We start from the raw sequence: 13384 nt of genomic DNA, 5'->3' as shown, positions 1-13384 counted from the left end.
ACACCTCACATTTTCTCCCTGATAAATTGTCTACATTGCTGTTTTGTTCTATCTAACTGGGGACATTCTTTTAACTGTTGTCATGCCAGGGTGCAGGTTTTTGGAGATGTTCCCACATGAGAGCCCATGAAAATGACATCCTCCAGAAGAAATGGCTGGCCCTTGACCTTTTCTCTAGGCTGAGTGGGGCAGCTGTGAAGACTGTAGCCTTGGGGACAGTTGTGTGAAAGGTCTGCTTGGTTCTTGGTTCCCATGAGCAAGTAGCAGAATCCTATAGAATAGGCAGCCCCTGTCTCTGGGCTGTCTTTGTGGTCTGTGGACAATCTAACGAGCAGATCTTTCTATCAGCAAGCCTTCTGTTACAGCTATCCAGACACGGCCAAGGTCATGCCTATTCTTAAAAGCGATGGCTTGGCAATTCTTTGCTCCTTTTTCCTCACTGGGATAATCGTCACCTTCAGATTTCCCCAGTGTCATTCCTTTGTTCCTCTCTTCTTTCTTCGAGCTGTCATTTATTATTTAATCTTCGTAACCATTTGTGAAGAAACTGGGCTCACTGAAGGTGAAGTCTGGACTCTTAACTACTCTGTATCATCATCTGAGCGTCAATCCAGATCTTCTTTCCCTCAGACGCCCTGCACACCTCCTGCTTAACCATTCATTTTCACTTGTCTCCACCAACAGGTGTCATCCACACACAAAGATCCTCACAGTTGAGAGATTTGGTGTCTTTTTTTAATGAAAAGGACATATAAAGTGGACCTAAAGTAGGTAACAGAATATTTCCATGAAGAGTCAAGAGAACATATTAAGAGAATCTGTAGAGAAACATCCACTTAGTCACTTAGCTATTTCTCCTTTTTTTTTTCCTTAGAAACTCATTGGGTATCATACAATGACTGGCCCCAGATTTCCAGTAAAAATGGGATTTGGTTGGAAATTGGATGCAACCTATGTTACACTAATCTTAGTCTTTCTTTGTTCATGTTCATAATAATTATACCCACATGATATTGCCTGGAAACATATTTTATCAGCTTGATCTTTTTTCTTTTTTTTTAATTGGCGTTCCTTCTCTGGTGAACTGAATTGCACTTATATTTGATCATGCCAAACTTGTATTCAGTCCATTAAGGCAATTACTGAGTATTTTAGAAATTAGATATCAATGGGGCTGGTAAAAAGAAATGGTGGCAGAGGCCAGGAGAGGGAAGAGGTGAGGGAATTACGAAATTGACATCCTGCCCTGGATACATCATTCTACTCTGATATGTCCACTCCTGAGAGAGGACAATTGTTTAGCAGATAGTGATGGATTTGGAGAGTGTATAGCCTGACCACAGGCCCAGAGCAATGATTTTTAATTGGGTGGTGGTGGTATTAATGGACTCACACTTTCCTAAGGTCAGTAGTTCTCAGCATTGACTGTACTGAATTGTCTGAAGGACTTTTAAAATATACTGATGCCTGAGTCCCAACCAGAGAGATTCTGATTTAGTTGGTCTGGTGTGCTGTCTAGGCAGTGGGATTTTTAAAACATCCCCAGATCATTGAAATGTACAGCTGGGTTGAGAACCACTGTTCTAGATGGCTGTATCAGAATCCTGGGGAAAATAAGGGTATGTGTAGTTTTAAAAAAATAATATTTTAAATTATTTCATTTGAGACACAATATTTAATTTACTCAAAATTTCAAGTAATATTGGGTGGGCCAAAAAGTTCGTTTGGTTTTTTCCATAAGATGGCTCTAGTAGCACTTAGTTATCTTTAACTGCTCTCGAAACAGTTTTGTTGGATTGGATTGTGACAGCTGTCATGTCCGCGTGCATTTAAAAAAAAAACTTATCAAAATTGGTGAATTTTTGTGTAGCCATTTTAATTTTTAAGATGGAAGAGAAAAGCAACATTTCAGCATGTTATGCTTTATTATTTCAAGAAAGGTAAAAATGCAAGTGAAAAGCAAAAAAAAGATTTGTGCAGTGTATGGAGAAGGTGCTGTGACTGATCGAACGTGTCAAAAGTGGTTTGTGAAGTTTTGTGCTGGAGATTTCTCACTGGATGATGCTCCACAGTCGGGTAGACCAGTTGAAGTTGATAGCGATCAAATCGAGATATTAATTGAGAACGATCAATGTTATACCACGTGGGAGATAGCCAGCATACTCAAAATATCCAAATCAAGCATTGAAAATCATTTGCACCAGCTTGGTTATTTGAATTGCTTTGACGTTTGGGTTCCCCATAAGCAAAAAAAAAACCTTCTTGACCATATTTACACATGCGATTCTCTACTGAAACGTAATGAAAATGTTCCCTTTTTAAAACAAATTGTGACAGGCGATGAAAAGTGTATACTGTACAATAATATGGAACGGAAGAAAGTGTGGGGCAAGCGAAATGAACCACCACCAACCACACCAAAGGCGGGTCTTCATCCAAAGAATGTGATGTTGCATATATGGTGGGATTGGAAGGGAGTCCTCTATTATGAGCTCCTCCCAGAAAAACTAAATGATTAATTCCCACAGGTACTGCATACAGTTAAACCAACTGAAAGCAGCACTCAACAAAAAGCATCCGGAATTAGTCAACAGAAAACGCGTAATCTTCCATCAGGATAACGCAAGACCGCATGCTTCTTTGATGACCAGGCAAAAACTGTTACAGCTTGGCTGGGAAGTTCTGATTCATCTGCCGTATTCACCAGACATTGCACCTTCGGATTTCCATTTATTTCGGTCTTGACAAAATTCTCTTAATGTAAAAAAATTCAGTTCCCTGGAAGACTGTAAAAGGCACCTGGAACAGTTCTTTGCTCAAAAAGATAAAAAGTTTTGGGAAGATGGAATTATGAAGTTGCCTGAAAAATGGCAGAAGGTAGTGGAACAAAAGGGTGAATATATTGTTCAATAAAGTCTTTGGTGAAAATGAAAAACGTGTCTTTTATTTTTACTTTAAAACCGAAGGAACTTTTTGGCCAGCCCAATATTAAATGAGGATGTGAGGGTTTTGTGTATTGAAAGGTGGCCATTGTTAAAAACGTTGAGACTCAGGTTTAGAGGAAAAAGAGAACTAAAAATTAGAGTGTTTATTTTATCCATTATGAGACTTCGCATCCACAATCACATAAGTATAGATGAAATTACCGAATCTTTTTCATCTTTGTAGCTCAGAATATGTCTGTTTCCTGCTTTCGCAGTGTGAAATTTTGCTTTTCTCTGTTGTGCAGCTATGGGAGACATCCATTTAAGATCAGCTGTTTACATGTGATACATCGAAACTGTTTACTTCAACTTTTATAGAAACTCAGCCTCACTGAATCACTGCAAATCTATCTGCTCTTCAAACAACTCAAAAACATCTCTGAATGCCACAGAGGAGAGGAAGCCGAGACTCACATCTGGATACCATTTTCTTTTTGTCATTGGCTTCAGATTTAATTGAACCATGAAAAGAACTACTAAAATGTTACACTATAACATGGAACAACTAAGGTACTGGTATGTTAATGGATAATCCGCATGACAGATACATGTAGAAATATCACTGAAATTAACTCACATGACCCAAATGTAGCAAGTTTCCTAAGGGACAATAATGGATTCAGAACTCGACATTCTGAAGCACATCCTCATTGTAGACAGTAATGCTATGTGCATGAGGCTTCTGTTTATTGTTTTCCACATTTAAGGAAACAACATCCCATAATAGAAACTAGCATGCTGGGCTAAGGCATATAGGATTTCTTCTGCAGGACTTTAAAGCTTGAGAGGCCAATATCCCATATGCTAACTGTAAACATGTATTTTTCTTTTTTTTTCTTTTTTTTTTACTTTTCATATTTATATCAGCATACAAGGACAATTGTACATATGTAAACATTTTTAAAATTTAAAAAAAAAGCAGCTGTTACACACAAGTGTATTTTGCCAGATGCCTAAAAACAATCAGTCACAATCACGTCATCATCGTCCATCGAATGGTCTTTCAAGATTATGACCGGATGATGTTGTAAATATAGTGGTCAGGGCTGTATGTGTGTCTCCCCATAACTGGTATTTGTCCAAACCATGTGCTATCCCTTTAAAGTGTGCACAGTCTAGAGGCAGTTTTATTGAGTAATTAATTGAACAAGAGAACGAAATGTCCAACAGAACTTAGGGCCTCCACAGCTTGCTTACTGCCTCAAGGCGCTCTGCTAGCAGCTGGCTGCTCCCTGGGAATCCTCCAGCCTGTCCATCTTCCTTCTGGGGGCTACAGCGCCTGCCTCAGTGGCTATTCTTTTTCGGTGCCAGAGCACATCTGCTAGTCTCACCTGGGGGGTCCTGTGAGCCCCACAGCAGTGTGTCCTGCTGAGTTAAACAAATGCACCAAAGACACAGGAGGCCACAGCTGCTGATGCATTGGTAGCTTCCAACTTGCCAGTACTCTAACCTTTTGTGGCCTAAACTTTTGTTCTTTAACAAAGCTTTTTAGCCAACCTTCTCTGTGACATGAATGACGTGTTTTAATGAAAACAACTTTCACACTGTTTATTGAGGTTATTTATCATCGGTGGGACGTGAGTCCCAGCAGGTCATTCTGCACTGATTTGTAAGTAAGATATGGAAGGTTCTACCAGCTGGGCTGGGAAGCCTCAACAGGTCGCAGAGGGTTCAAAGAAACCTAAAACCCCAAGGGTGCAGCAACTGTGAATTTATCCAAACAGCCGGCAAGGGGTAGAATCTGATGTTCTGAACTCTCTACGTTTTTAATCCATAGAAAAGTGAGAAATCTATGCTAAATCCCCTTCTTTAAAACCAAAGTTCGATAGCTGTCATCATGCAGCTCTGCCATTCTCAAAGAAAACTTCTCTTGGGAGGCGACCCTAAGTGAGCTCCGAAATTAATGGGATCAATCAGATGCTCTGATGTAAAGAGTACTTCTGAATTTTCTAATTTTCTCTCCTTTTTCTTGAGAGGAATGGAATCTGCAGACAAGGTTTCAGAAATATCCTCTAAATTTGATCTCTGCCAGTAGTGTCCGAGAACAAAACCCATTTCATCTCCGTGTGTAATCATCTTGGAGGCCCAAACTAAAGGGCCCATTAGAAGGCAGTGTTTTCTCCTCTATGTGTCTATGTCTTCCGTAACGGACCTCTCTTCTGAAAGTCTTTGAAAACATTTGAAAAGCAGTTTAATGATCCAAAATGATAAAGTATAAACAGCAGTTTTCATGACAGGAAGGGATGTGATTGTCGAGACTATGATAAAATGATCCATCAGTCTCAAGTTGGGTGATGTTGCCATGTAGCCCAAGCCAAGGACAGGAGGGCAGACAGATTTAAAGATGTAGCAAATAAAGTGGCTTTTGACCAAGATCACTTTAATGTGCACTGAATGTTTTCTGATATTGAGTGTATAAAAGGCTAATGTTAGAAGGTTTATTTTGACTATAAAAGAGTTCTAGATTTGAATGTAAGATACCTTATGTAAATATGCTTCCTAGTTATGGTTACACATCCCTCATTTGAAAGAATCCACAAATGATTAGCTATGTAGTCAATGGATCCCTTCGCCCTTCTGTCTTTCCTCACCTTCTGAATTATTTTTACATGAAGATTATTATTTCAAGTGAAAAAAATCATTATTTGTGCCTTTTGGGAGACATGGTTGCTCTAGAGGTATACAGTTTATAGTCATCCTCCTCGATAATAAACTTCACATAGAACTGAATGAAAAGTGCTTTATTTGCAGAGAGACTATGATTTGTGGGCTCTCCCATTGCGGAGCACAGGCTCCGGATGCGCAGGCTCAGCGGCCATGGCTCACGGGCCCAGCCGCTCCGCGGCATGTGGGATCTTCCCAGACCGGGGCACGAACCCGTGTCCCCTGCATCGGCAGGCGGACTCTCAACCACTGCGCCACCAGGGAAGCCCCGAGAGACTATGATTTTATAGTACCTTTGATGTTCTATTCTAGGTATCTACTCTATCTAGGAATGTGTAAACATTCTTACAGCCATTTGCCGCATTCTTTGACAAGTTTATAATTTCAGTGGCTAGTTGTGAGAAGTACCTATATGTGAACTCATGGTTGGTGTTCTAGATGTATTTCTAAATATCTATGACTTTTCATCCACTGAAGCAGGGAGAATGGACCCATGGCACTAAACGCAAGCACAGCATTATTATTATTATTAATTTTTTTTGAGTATCTATTTTGGAGAGCAACTTCGAGGCCACATAACAGTTTGTATCATGAAACTAATATTTATAGCCCCCAGTCAACTATAGGACTGTTATACTAAGCAGAGAAGAGCAGCTTTTTGGCCTTTGTGTTCCATTGTATGCCTTTTTCCTCTCTTTCTGAAGTTTTGTGCGTAGATTAGACTTCAGATTGACAACTCTGCAACCTGAGATGTTCCATTTATCCATATTTGTTACAGTATAGTAAACCCTGATTTAAAGCAACACATATCTCGCCCCTAAGAGTGCCAGCAAAGGAGGTGTGGGAAACATGGAGCTATAAAGGAGCTGACTGGTCAGATTAACTGGTCTCTGTGTCCAGCCCCTCATTCTTTAGACAGGAAGGGGCACCCTCCTCTGGGGTCTCCCAGCTAGAAAGTGGCCCCCAGGCCACATGCAATCGGTGGAAAGGAATAAACTCCTCAAACAGTGCAGCATCAGGAGGCCTTTCAATTTGTGGTTGCTGTATTTTTTTTAAAGATACCCAGTGCTTTTCCTTAAAATAAAATGTTGACTAATAAAGTAAATGCCAAAGCTATTTTCCAGGTTGATATATAGGTGCTTTATTAAATGATACTACAGTTTCACTCCCCTGCCCACCTCCACCCCCCTTGCTTTAAAAAGGCTTTTAAAATTGTGTTACTGCGTAAAGTCAATCCAGCATAGATTTCTGAACATAAGGTTGATAGGGTTTCTAAAAGAAGTTGCTGAAAAGATAAAATCAGGTATTCTGTGCACTTCCACAGAAGGACTATTTATGTTTGAACTCCCAAACAGTCTTAACATTTCTCTATTTTTTCTGTTGATCCCCTTGCAGATTTGCATAATTTAATCCCCTCTGTTGTCTCAGATCTTTTTGTGTCTGCTTTACCTTTTACCTTCTTAGGTTTTCTTTAATTTTTATAGTTACCTATGGGCTAGAGGAAATATGGTATTTCTGTCCACTTTCAGTGTTTCAAAATTGTTCATTTATTAATCTCATCCATTCTTCATTTCCTGCTGTCTGTAGTTCTATTTTAACATATATATTTAGTGCTTTAAATATTTCCTTGTGTTATTCGACATGATAATAAATCCTTACGTAAAGAGAAGACTATTTTATTTTACTTTATTTTACTTAAAAAGGGAATATACTGGAACTTACCGAGTAGCTTGCCGAGTGTATGGGAAGGGGAGCTGAATAAAGGCAGTGAGGGAAGGAAAGGGAAGCAGGCCTGCTGCCCCCGCAGCCTGATAGAACACCGCCCCCTGCTTCCAGGACGCCCCCTATGGGCAGCATTTTTTTTTTTTTTTGGCCAAGCTGCATGTGGGATCTTAAATTCCCCCACGAGAGATCAAACCTGTTCCCCCTGCAGTGGAAGCGCAGCGCCTTAATCACTGGACCGCCAGGGAAGTCCCTGGGCAGCATATTTTAAGTACAATCGTACCAGTTGGTAAGTTGACATGAATTTTACATGAAACATTCTGACTCCCATTTGTAGCATAATGTCTACTTTTTTATGCTCCTAATTATTTTTTTCTATCCCGTCTATGTTTCCTCTAAAACTGACACTCAAATACTTCTTTTCTTAAATTGAGTCAAGATGAATTTCTCATTCTATTAGCTTAAAATATATATGAAGCAAACATAGGGCTTAATTGGAGGCTCAAACTTTGAATTTTTCTCCTCTGAGATATTTTCTGAAGGGCTAAGACTTCTGATTTCGGAGGCAGCAACTTTCCTCCCGCCTGGGAGAGCTAAGAACTTTCCTAAACAGCTTCCCCTGTTTATTGGACCCTGAGGAGCCCAGCCTGCTCTTGTGAAAATCAGCTAAGAGGGAGCAGCCTATCTGGCTCTGGGTGTGTGCTGGGGTCTGGGCGTGGGGGTCGGAGCAGCCACACCTGCTGGGAACCTTCGGGGCATGCTCCTAGCATCTGCTCTGTGGGCAGGTGCTTTTAATTCCAAGAGGAATTTTCCACCCCACCTGCAGATGCAGAGCAAACAAAGATGGAGCCGGATCTTAGAAATCGGGAGTATTTCTTCTTTGTCAGAGTCCCCCAAATGGGGCATCTTATGGTTCAGTTTGTAGGTAGAAAAACAAAACATTCGGAAACAACAAAAACCTGCCTAGTGTTTTTGTCCTTTACATCCATAGCCTGACAAACAGTAAGCATTCTCACTGTGGGGTTGAGAGATGCTTCCAGACCCTTCCTACTTCCAGAGTCGCTCTCCAGTAGCTGTCAGACCTTTTCTCCTGACTAGGAACTTGCACTGTCATGGAGGTAAGTCACTTATTCGCCCGAACTGGCACTCGGGGAACCATTGGGGCATGGAATTAGGGGAGAGAGGCACTTTTAGCCTTCTGTTGGCATCTGGGCATGGATTATGCAACTTGGGAAGTCACTGAGAGATTGGTTGTCAGGGTGTGTTTCAGGCTGGAGGGGAGATAAGAAACAGCAAGGCTTGGGAGGTCATGGGGCATTTAGCCCTGGATAGGGGCAGAATGGAGAGGCGCAGGGAGAGCTCAGAAGCCAAGACAGTGGAAGAGCACAGGTCGGCCACTGGTGGTATGATAGGGAGAGGTGCTGCGTGCCTAGGGCAGACCTGTGTGCTTTGCAGTTTTACTGAGTGTTGGCTGTGTAAAGCCTCATTGTCTAGTCATAATGGGCCAATGCCTGGTGTGGCTGTCCCTGTTGCATCGTTCATAGAACCTGTATCGTACCTGGAGGTGCTTCAAGGCTGACAGAGGTTTGGCTTAAGGACATCATCATTTCATGCTTTTAGGTGTCCCTGAAATCAAAACCAGGGAAAAAGTGTTTTTTTTTTTCTTTTCTGTTTTTCGTTTTTTACAAAAAGGCATACAATGAGTCTAGCAATGTTGAGATAATGTGCTTAACAAATTCATCAATACTGCTTTTGAAGAGTTATGAGTTTTTGAAGAAACGCGCGTTTTCCTCTCGTTAAAAAATACATATGCATACAATACTGTACTATACTATGATACGTTTACTTTAGGGCTTAGTCTCTCGTTTTATGAAGTTTCAGATGTGGATTTGTGTTTTGATGGTCAAGCTCTTAAAAAATGCAAAGAGCCCCCAAATCTTTAAACACAGTGGTGCTAAGTTACACTAGATAACACAATACAGAAAGTGCTGATAGGAATTAATACATTTATTCAGTAATAATACAAAAGTTCTTGCTAAATTATACATGTGTATCACTGCCTGATGAGAATCCCCGCTTTTCTAATCCAGTACAAAATCAAACTGTGATTCTACAGCCAGTCTTTTTAATGGGTAAAAATGACCCAACATCTTTGTTTTGTATGGAAAACTTTTTTTTTTTACACTAACTTCAGAGATGCTTAGCAAAGGTTTATTCAGAATAATAAGCACGTGCTCCTTTTTTAACTTGCTGGAAGAGGCTTGCCTCTCCAATTTAGCATCACAAAAAGACAACTTCTTTTAAAAACTGAGCGTTTTTACCTAAACATAGCAGTTCGTATGTTAGCCAGTGTAGGTCTGCACTGGTGTTTTCCACATCTATCATCTTCAAGGGGTGATGTCCCATCTACAGCTAGTGGAAGACACTGCGTGGGGAAGTGTTAATGGCGGCACCGTTTCACTTTCGGTAACCAGGTAATCAGGTGTATATAGTTTGGCTTCATTTTAACATTATATTCTCTCGGCTACTCTGCACTTCGGGTTCTTAAGCTACTTTAAACATTATTACCGGGTTTTGGCAAACAGCAACTGAAATATATGGCGACTGCCTTCCAGATCAAGTGCGATTTGTTTCATGGCTGTTCGAGTTATAAAGTTGTTATATGTAGGTAAACAAAATCTTGCTGTTTTTAAAGGTCACTGTAACTTAAGGTTCAGATTTCTGGCACAATTTTATTAGTATTCACTTCTGAAGCTAATAAGGTACCACGCTTTTCTATGTTACTCTCATTGTAACATCAATAAAGTGACTTTCAATAAAAGATTTATGTTATTTTGATGCGTGACTCTCTTTAATCCTGCTTTTCTCCCAGTCACTCTTTCTCTTTCAGAAGCTCTGTGGGCATGCTGCTGGGGGTTCTTTCTTTTCTGTTCCACGCGGTTCTAGAATGGACCATCGGCATGGGGAGAAATACCATGATCTTTAGTGAAGCCTGAATGTTTACTTTGTTGGACAGTTGCCCCAGCTGGGTGGCATATGGAGTCTTCTCTATCCACCTGCCTTATTTCATGAACACTTTCTCCCTCACCCTGATAAGGATCAATTTACTATAGTCTGTCCTAGAGCCCAGGCAGTGGTGCTTATTTAATGAGTTCACTTATGTCAGACTGTAAAGCATTGCGCCTTGGATGGGCTCAGTTTGGGTCCATGAATTCACTGCCTAAAGAATTTTTCCACCCGGCCTTTTCATCATCTCCCCAGCAGCCCTTTCATCTACCAGTCTTTACCCTGGCACTTGGAATTTCCTTGCCTTCAGCTCCTAGTCTGCTGAGGAAAAAAGCAGTTATAAGTAAAGTACTGTTTTAATGTGAGAAAAACAGAAGTCATTGACTAAGGGTTTGTACATTTATTATGAGATTAAAAAAAGGGTGATTACATATAGCTCCATTTCTTCAATTTATAGTATTTTAGGCATATAATAATCCACTAAGATAAACACTGAAACAGTAACACACTCAGCGAAGCAAAAGCGAAGTCTAGATCAGAGATAGCATTAGTTCTCGCTCACATGCCATTTCGTGGACTGACGGTACCGCCTGGAACATCACGCTGAAGTGGAGTCTAGACTTTTTGGCTCAATAGGAGTGAGAGCTCTGATTAATATGACTGCTGTGGGGCAAATCTATGCCAACTGTCCCCGGGGAAGCACAGGCCTCTTGCGGCCACATTCCTATGGAAGTGCTCAGAAAGGGCTGTAAGTACTTTATCATCACAAATCTCTTGACACACCATGATAAAGCACTCATCCCCCAAATTAAATTAAATCTTGAGTTGGGGTGATTTGAGGAACTTAATTCTCCAAATGACTGAAGTATTCAAGTTTGAGCTCACAGCTTTATTATGCTCCAACTACATGCTCTAAGAAAAGTAGACCAAAAAAGAGTTTTGAAGAAGGCGGTGAGGCTGCACTGGATGTATATAATGAGTAAAACAGAACCCACCATAAAACAGAAATAAGGCAACACGAGATTCACTTGTAATGAGGATTTTGGCTGTGTTAAAGAAAGAGGATGGATACGTCACATTTGTCAAGGGGAAGGAAACTTTCTAACTGCAGGACATACTGAAGACCAGGCTGTACGCTTTCAGAAAGAAACAGGGAACGTAGAAGTGGAGGAGATAAGGGTATCAATAATTAAAGCTGAATTATTTCCAGAGACACAGTTTTGTAACACTTTAGCACTTACTCAAAAGCAAATTCAGAACCATGACTGATGCAACACACCTTGGGACCTACCAAAGCAGTCAGATGGTGCAAGAATGGTGCATAACCTTTGGTCAGCAAGGGCCTTCTTCCTTACCACCTTGGTCACCCAGGAAATGACCATTTCCTTAAACTACGATTTCCTCAGAGGAGCCTGATGAATTTGAAGCCTCTAGGTGCTGGGACTCTTAAGGTGAGTTCCTTGCCTCCTGGTCCTCTGAGCCCCCATTAGTTCTCTTCTGTACAGCTCAGGCTCAAGCCAGGCTTTGTGACCTCACAGACAATATATCTGGAATGAAACCTAGGCTCACCATGAAATTAATAGAAAGCAGGTTGACTCACATTCTGAGATGTAGCCTGAGTGTGACTACATGACAGAAATACATAAGTTAGGGTTTAATAAATGTTTGTTAATGTATATATTTGTGTGTGTGTGTGTATATACATATATATATATATATACACATACGGGGAGAGAGAGAGCGTGCATGCAATATTTGAAAAAAGTTAGTGGAATGAGGCTAAAGATGCTTAGAAAATGTTTTATTTTTCTTTCGTTGACAACTAACTGATCATCTGAACGGTTACTCTCACGTTGTGCCCTAAAATAAGAGATATTTTGCTGGCAGGGAGACTAATTTCATTGTTTTATCTGTTAAGCTCTTTTGCTAAAAAGAGCAAACCAGGCCAGCTTTAAATTTAAGAAACAGAAACATTACTGGTGCTTATCATGCCAGCACTTTTTCATATTCAGGCTACCCCAGGAGGCATATATTACCTCCTTTCCAAGATGGGGAAGTTGAGGCTCTGAGTTTATCTAAAATGATCAAACCACGTATTTAGTAAGAGGCACAGCCAGCGTTAGAATCCAGACCTTACTAGTACATGGTTTAAAAATTAAAACAAAAAATGTCTTCCATTATAAATGTAATACTTGCTTGTCAGAGAATATTTGGAAGAGTGGCAGGAAGGGGGAAAATGAGCTCATAATTCTGACTTCCAGTGGAAGCCACATCAACATTTTTATATACTCTTTCCAGTCCTTTTACTGTGTATATATGTATTTTTAACATCTTTATTGGAATATAATTGCTTTACAGTGGTGTGTTAGTTTCTGCTGTATAACAAAGTGAATCAGCTATACATATACATATATCCCCATATCTCCTCCCTCTTGTGTCTCCCTCCCACCCTCCCTACCCCACCCCCCCACTCCCCCAACCGCACCCCCCACCCCGCCCCAGGTGGTCACAAAGCACCGAGCTCCCTGTGCTACGCGGCTGCTTCCCACTAGCTATCTAGTTTACATTTGGTAGTGTATATATGTCCATGCCACTCTCTCACTTCGTCCCAGCTTACACTTCCCCCTCCCTATGTCCTCAAGTCCATTCTCTATGTCTGTACTGTGTATATTTTTTAATGTAAGTGTGAACACATGGCATATCAAAATGGATGTATCACCGTTTAAAAATTAGCATCTTCTGATTTTAAAAAGAAAGCACACACATTATAGAAAACCTGGAAAATACTGAACTGCATAAAGGGAATTAGTCACCTAGAATCCCATTAGCCAAAAATAACCACAGTTAATATTTTCATACATTCCTTTAGTCTTTTCCTATCAATTTTCCTTTTTACATAGTTAAGCTCATAATGTTCAAGATTTTTAAGTATAGTTAGCAAAGGTCTACATGGATGATGACAAGAAGGAACCTGATGACAGGCAGTATTTGCCACTCAAATTATTCAA

At 40.5% G+C, this 13384-nt stretch overlaps 1 protein-coding gene across 15 annotated transcripts in view; it reads left to right on the top strand.

Annotated features, from left to right (window-relative positions):
- The window catches only part of ADAM22 (ADAM metallopeptidase domain 22), a 245400-nt gene extending 235188 nt beyond the window's left edge, over positions 1–10212 (top strand). For 11 of the 15 annotated variants that reach the window (XM_060020590.1, XM_060020591.1, XM_060020599.1 and 8 more), the window contains one exon: positions 3230–10211. In XM_060020590.1, the coding sequence (XP_059876573.1) occupies positions 3230–3250 (21 nt within the window). In that variant the 3' untranslated portion in view covers positions 3251–10211. The other 4 variants (XM_060020584.1, XM_060020585.1, XM_060020586.1 and 1 more) reach the window with 3 other exon arrangements.
- The last annotated feature ends 3172 nt before the right edge of the window (positions 10213–13384 follow it).

Source organism: Delphinus delphis, chromosome 9 (assembly GCF_949987515.2).
Source record: "Delphinus delphis chromosome 9, mDelDel1.2, whole genome shotgun sequence".
Lineage (NCBI taxonomy): Eukaryota > Metazoa > Chordata > Mammalia > Artiodactyla > Delphinidae > Delphinus > Delphinus delphis.
The sequence above is the reverse complement of the archived record's forward strand: the minus strand, read 5'-3'. Positions and strand labels throughout refer to the sequence as shown.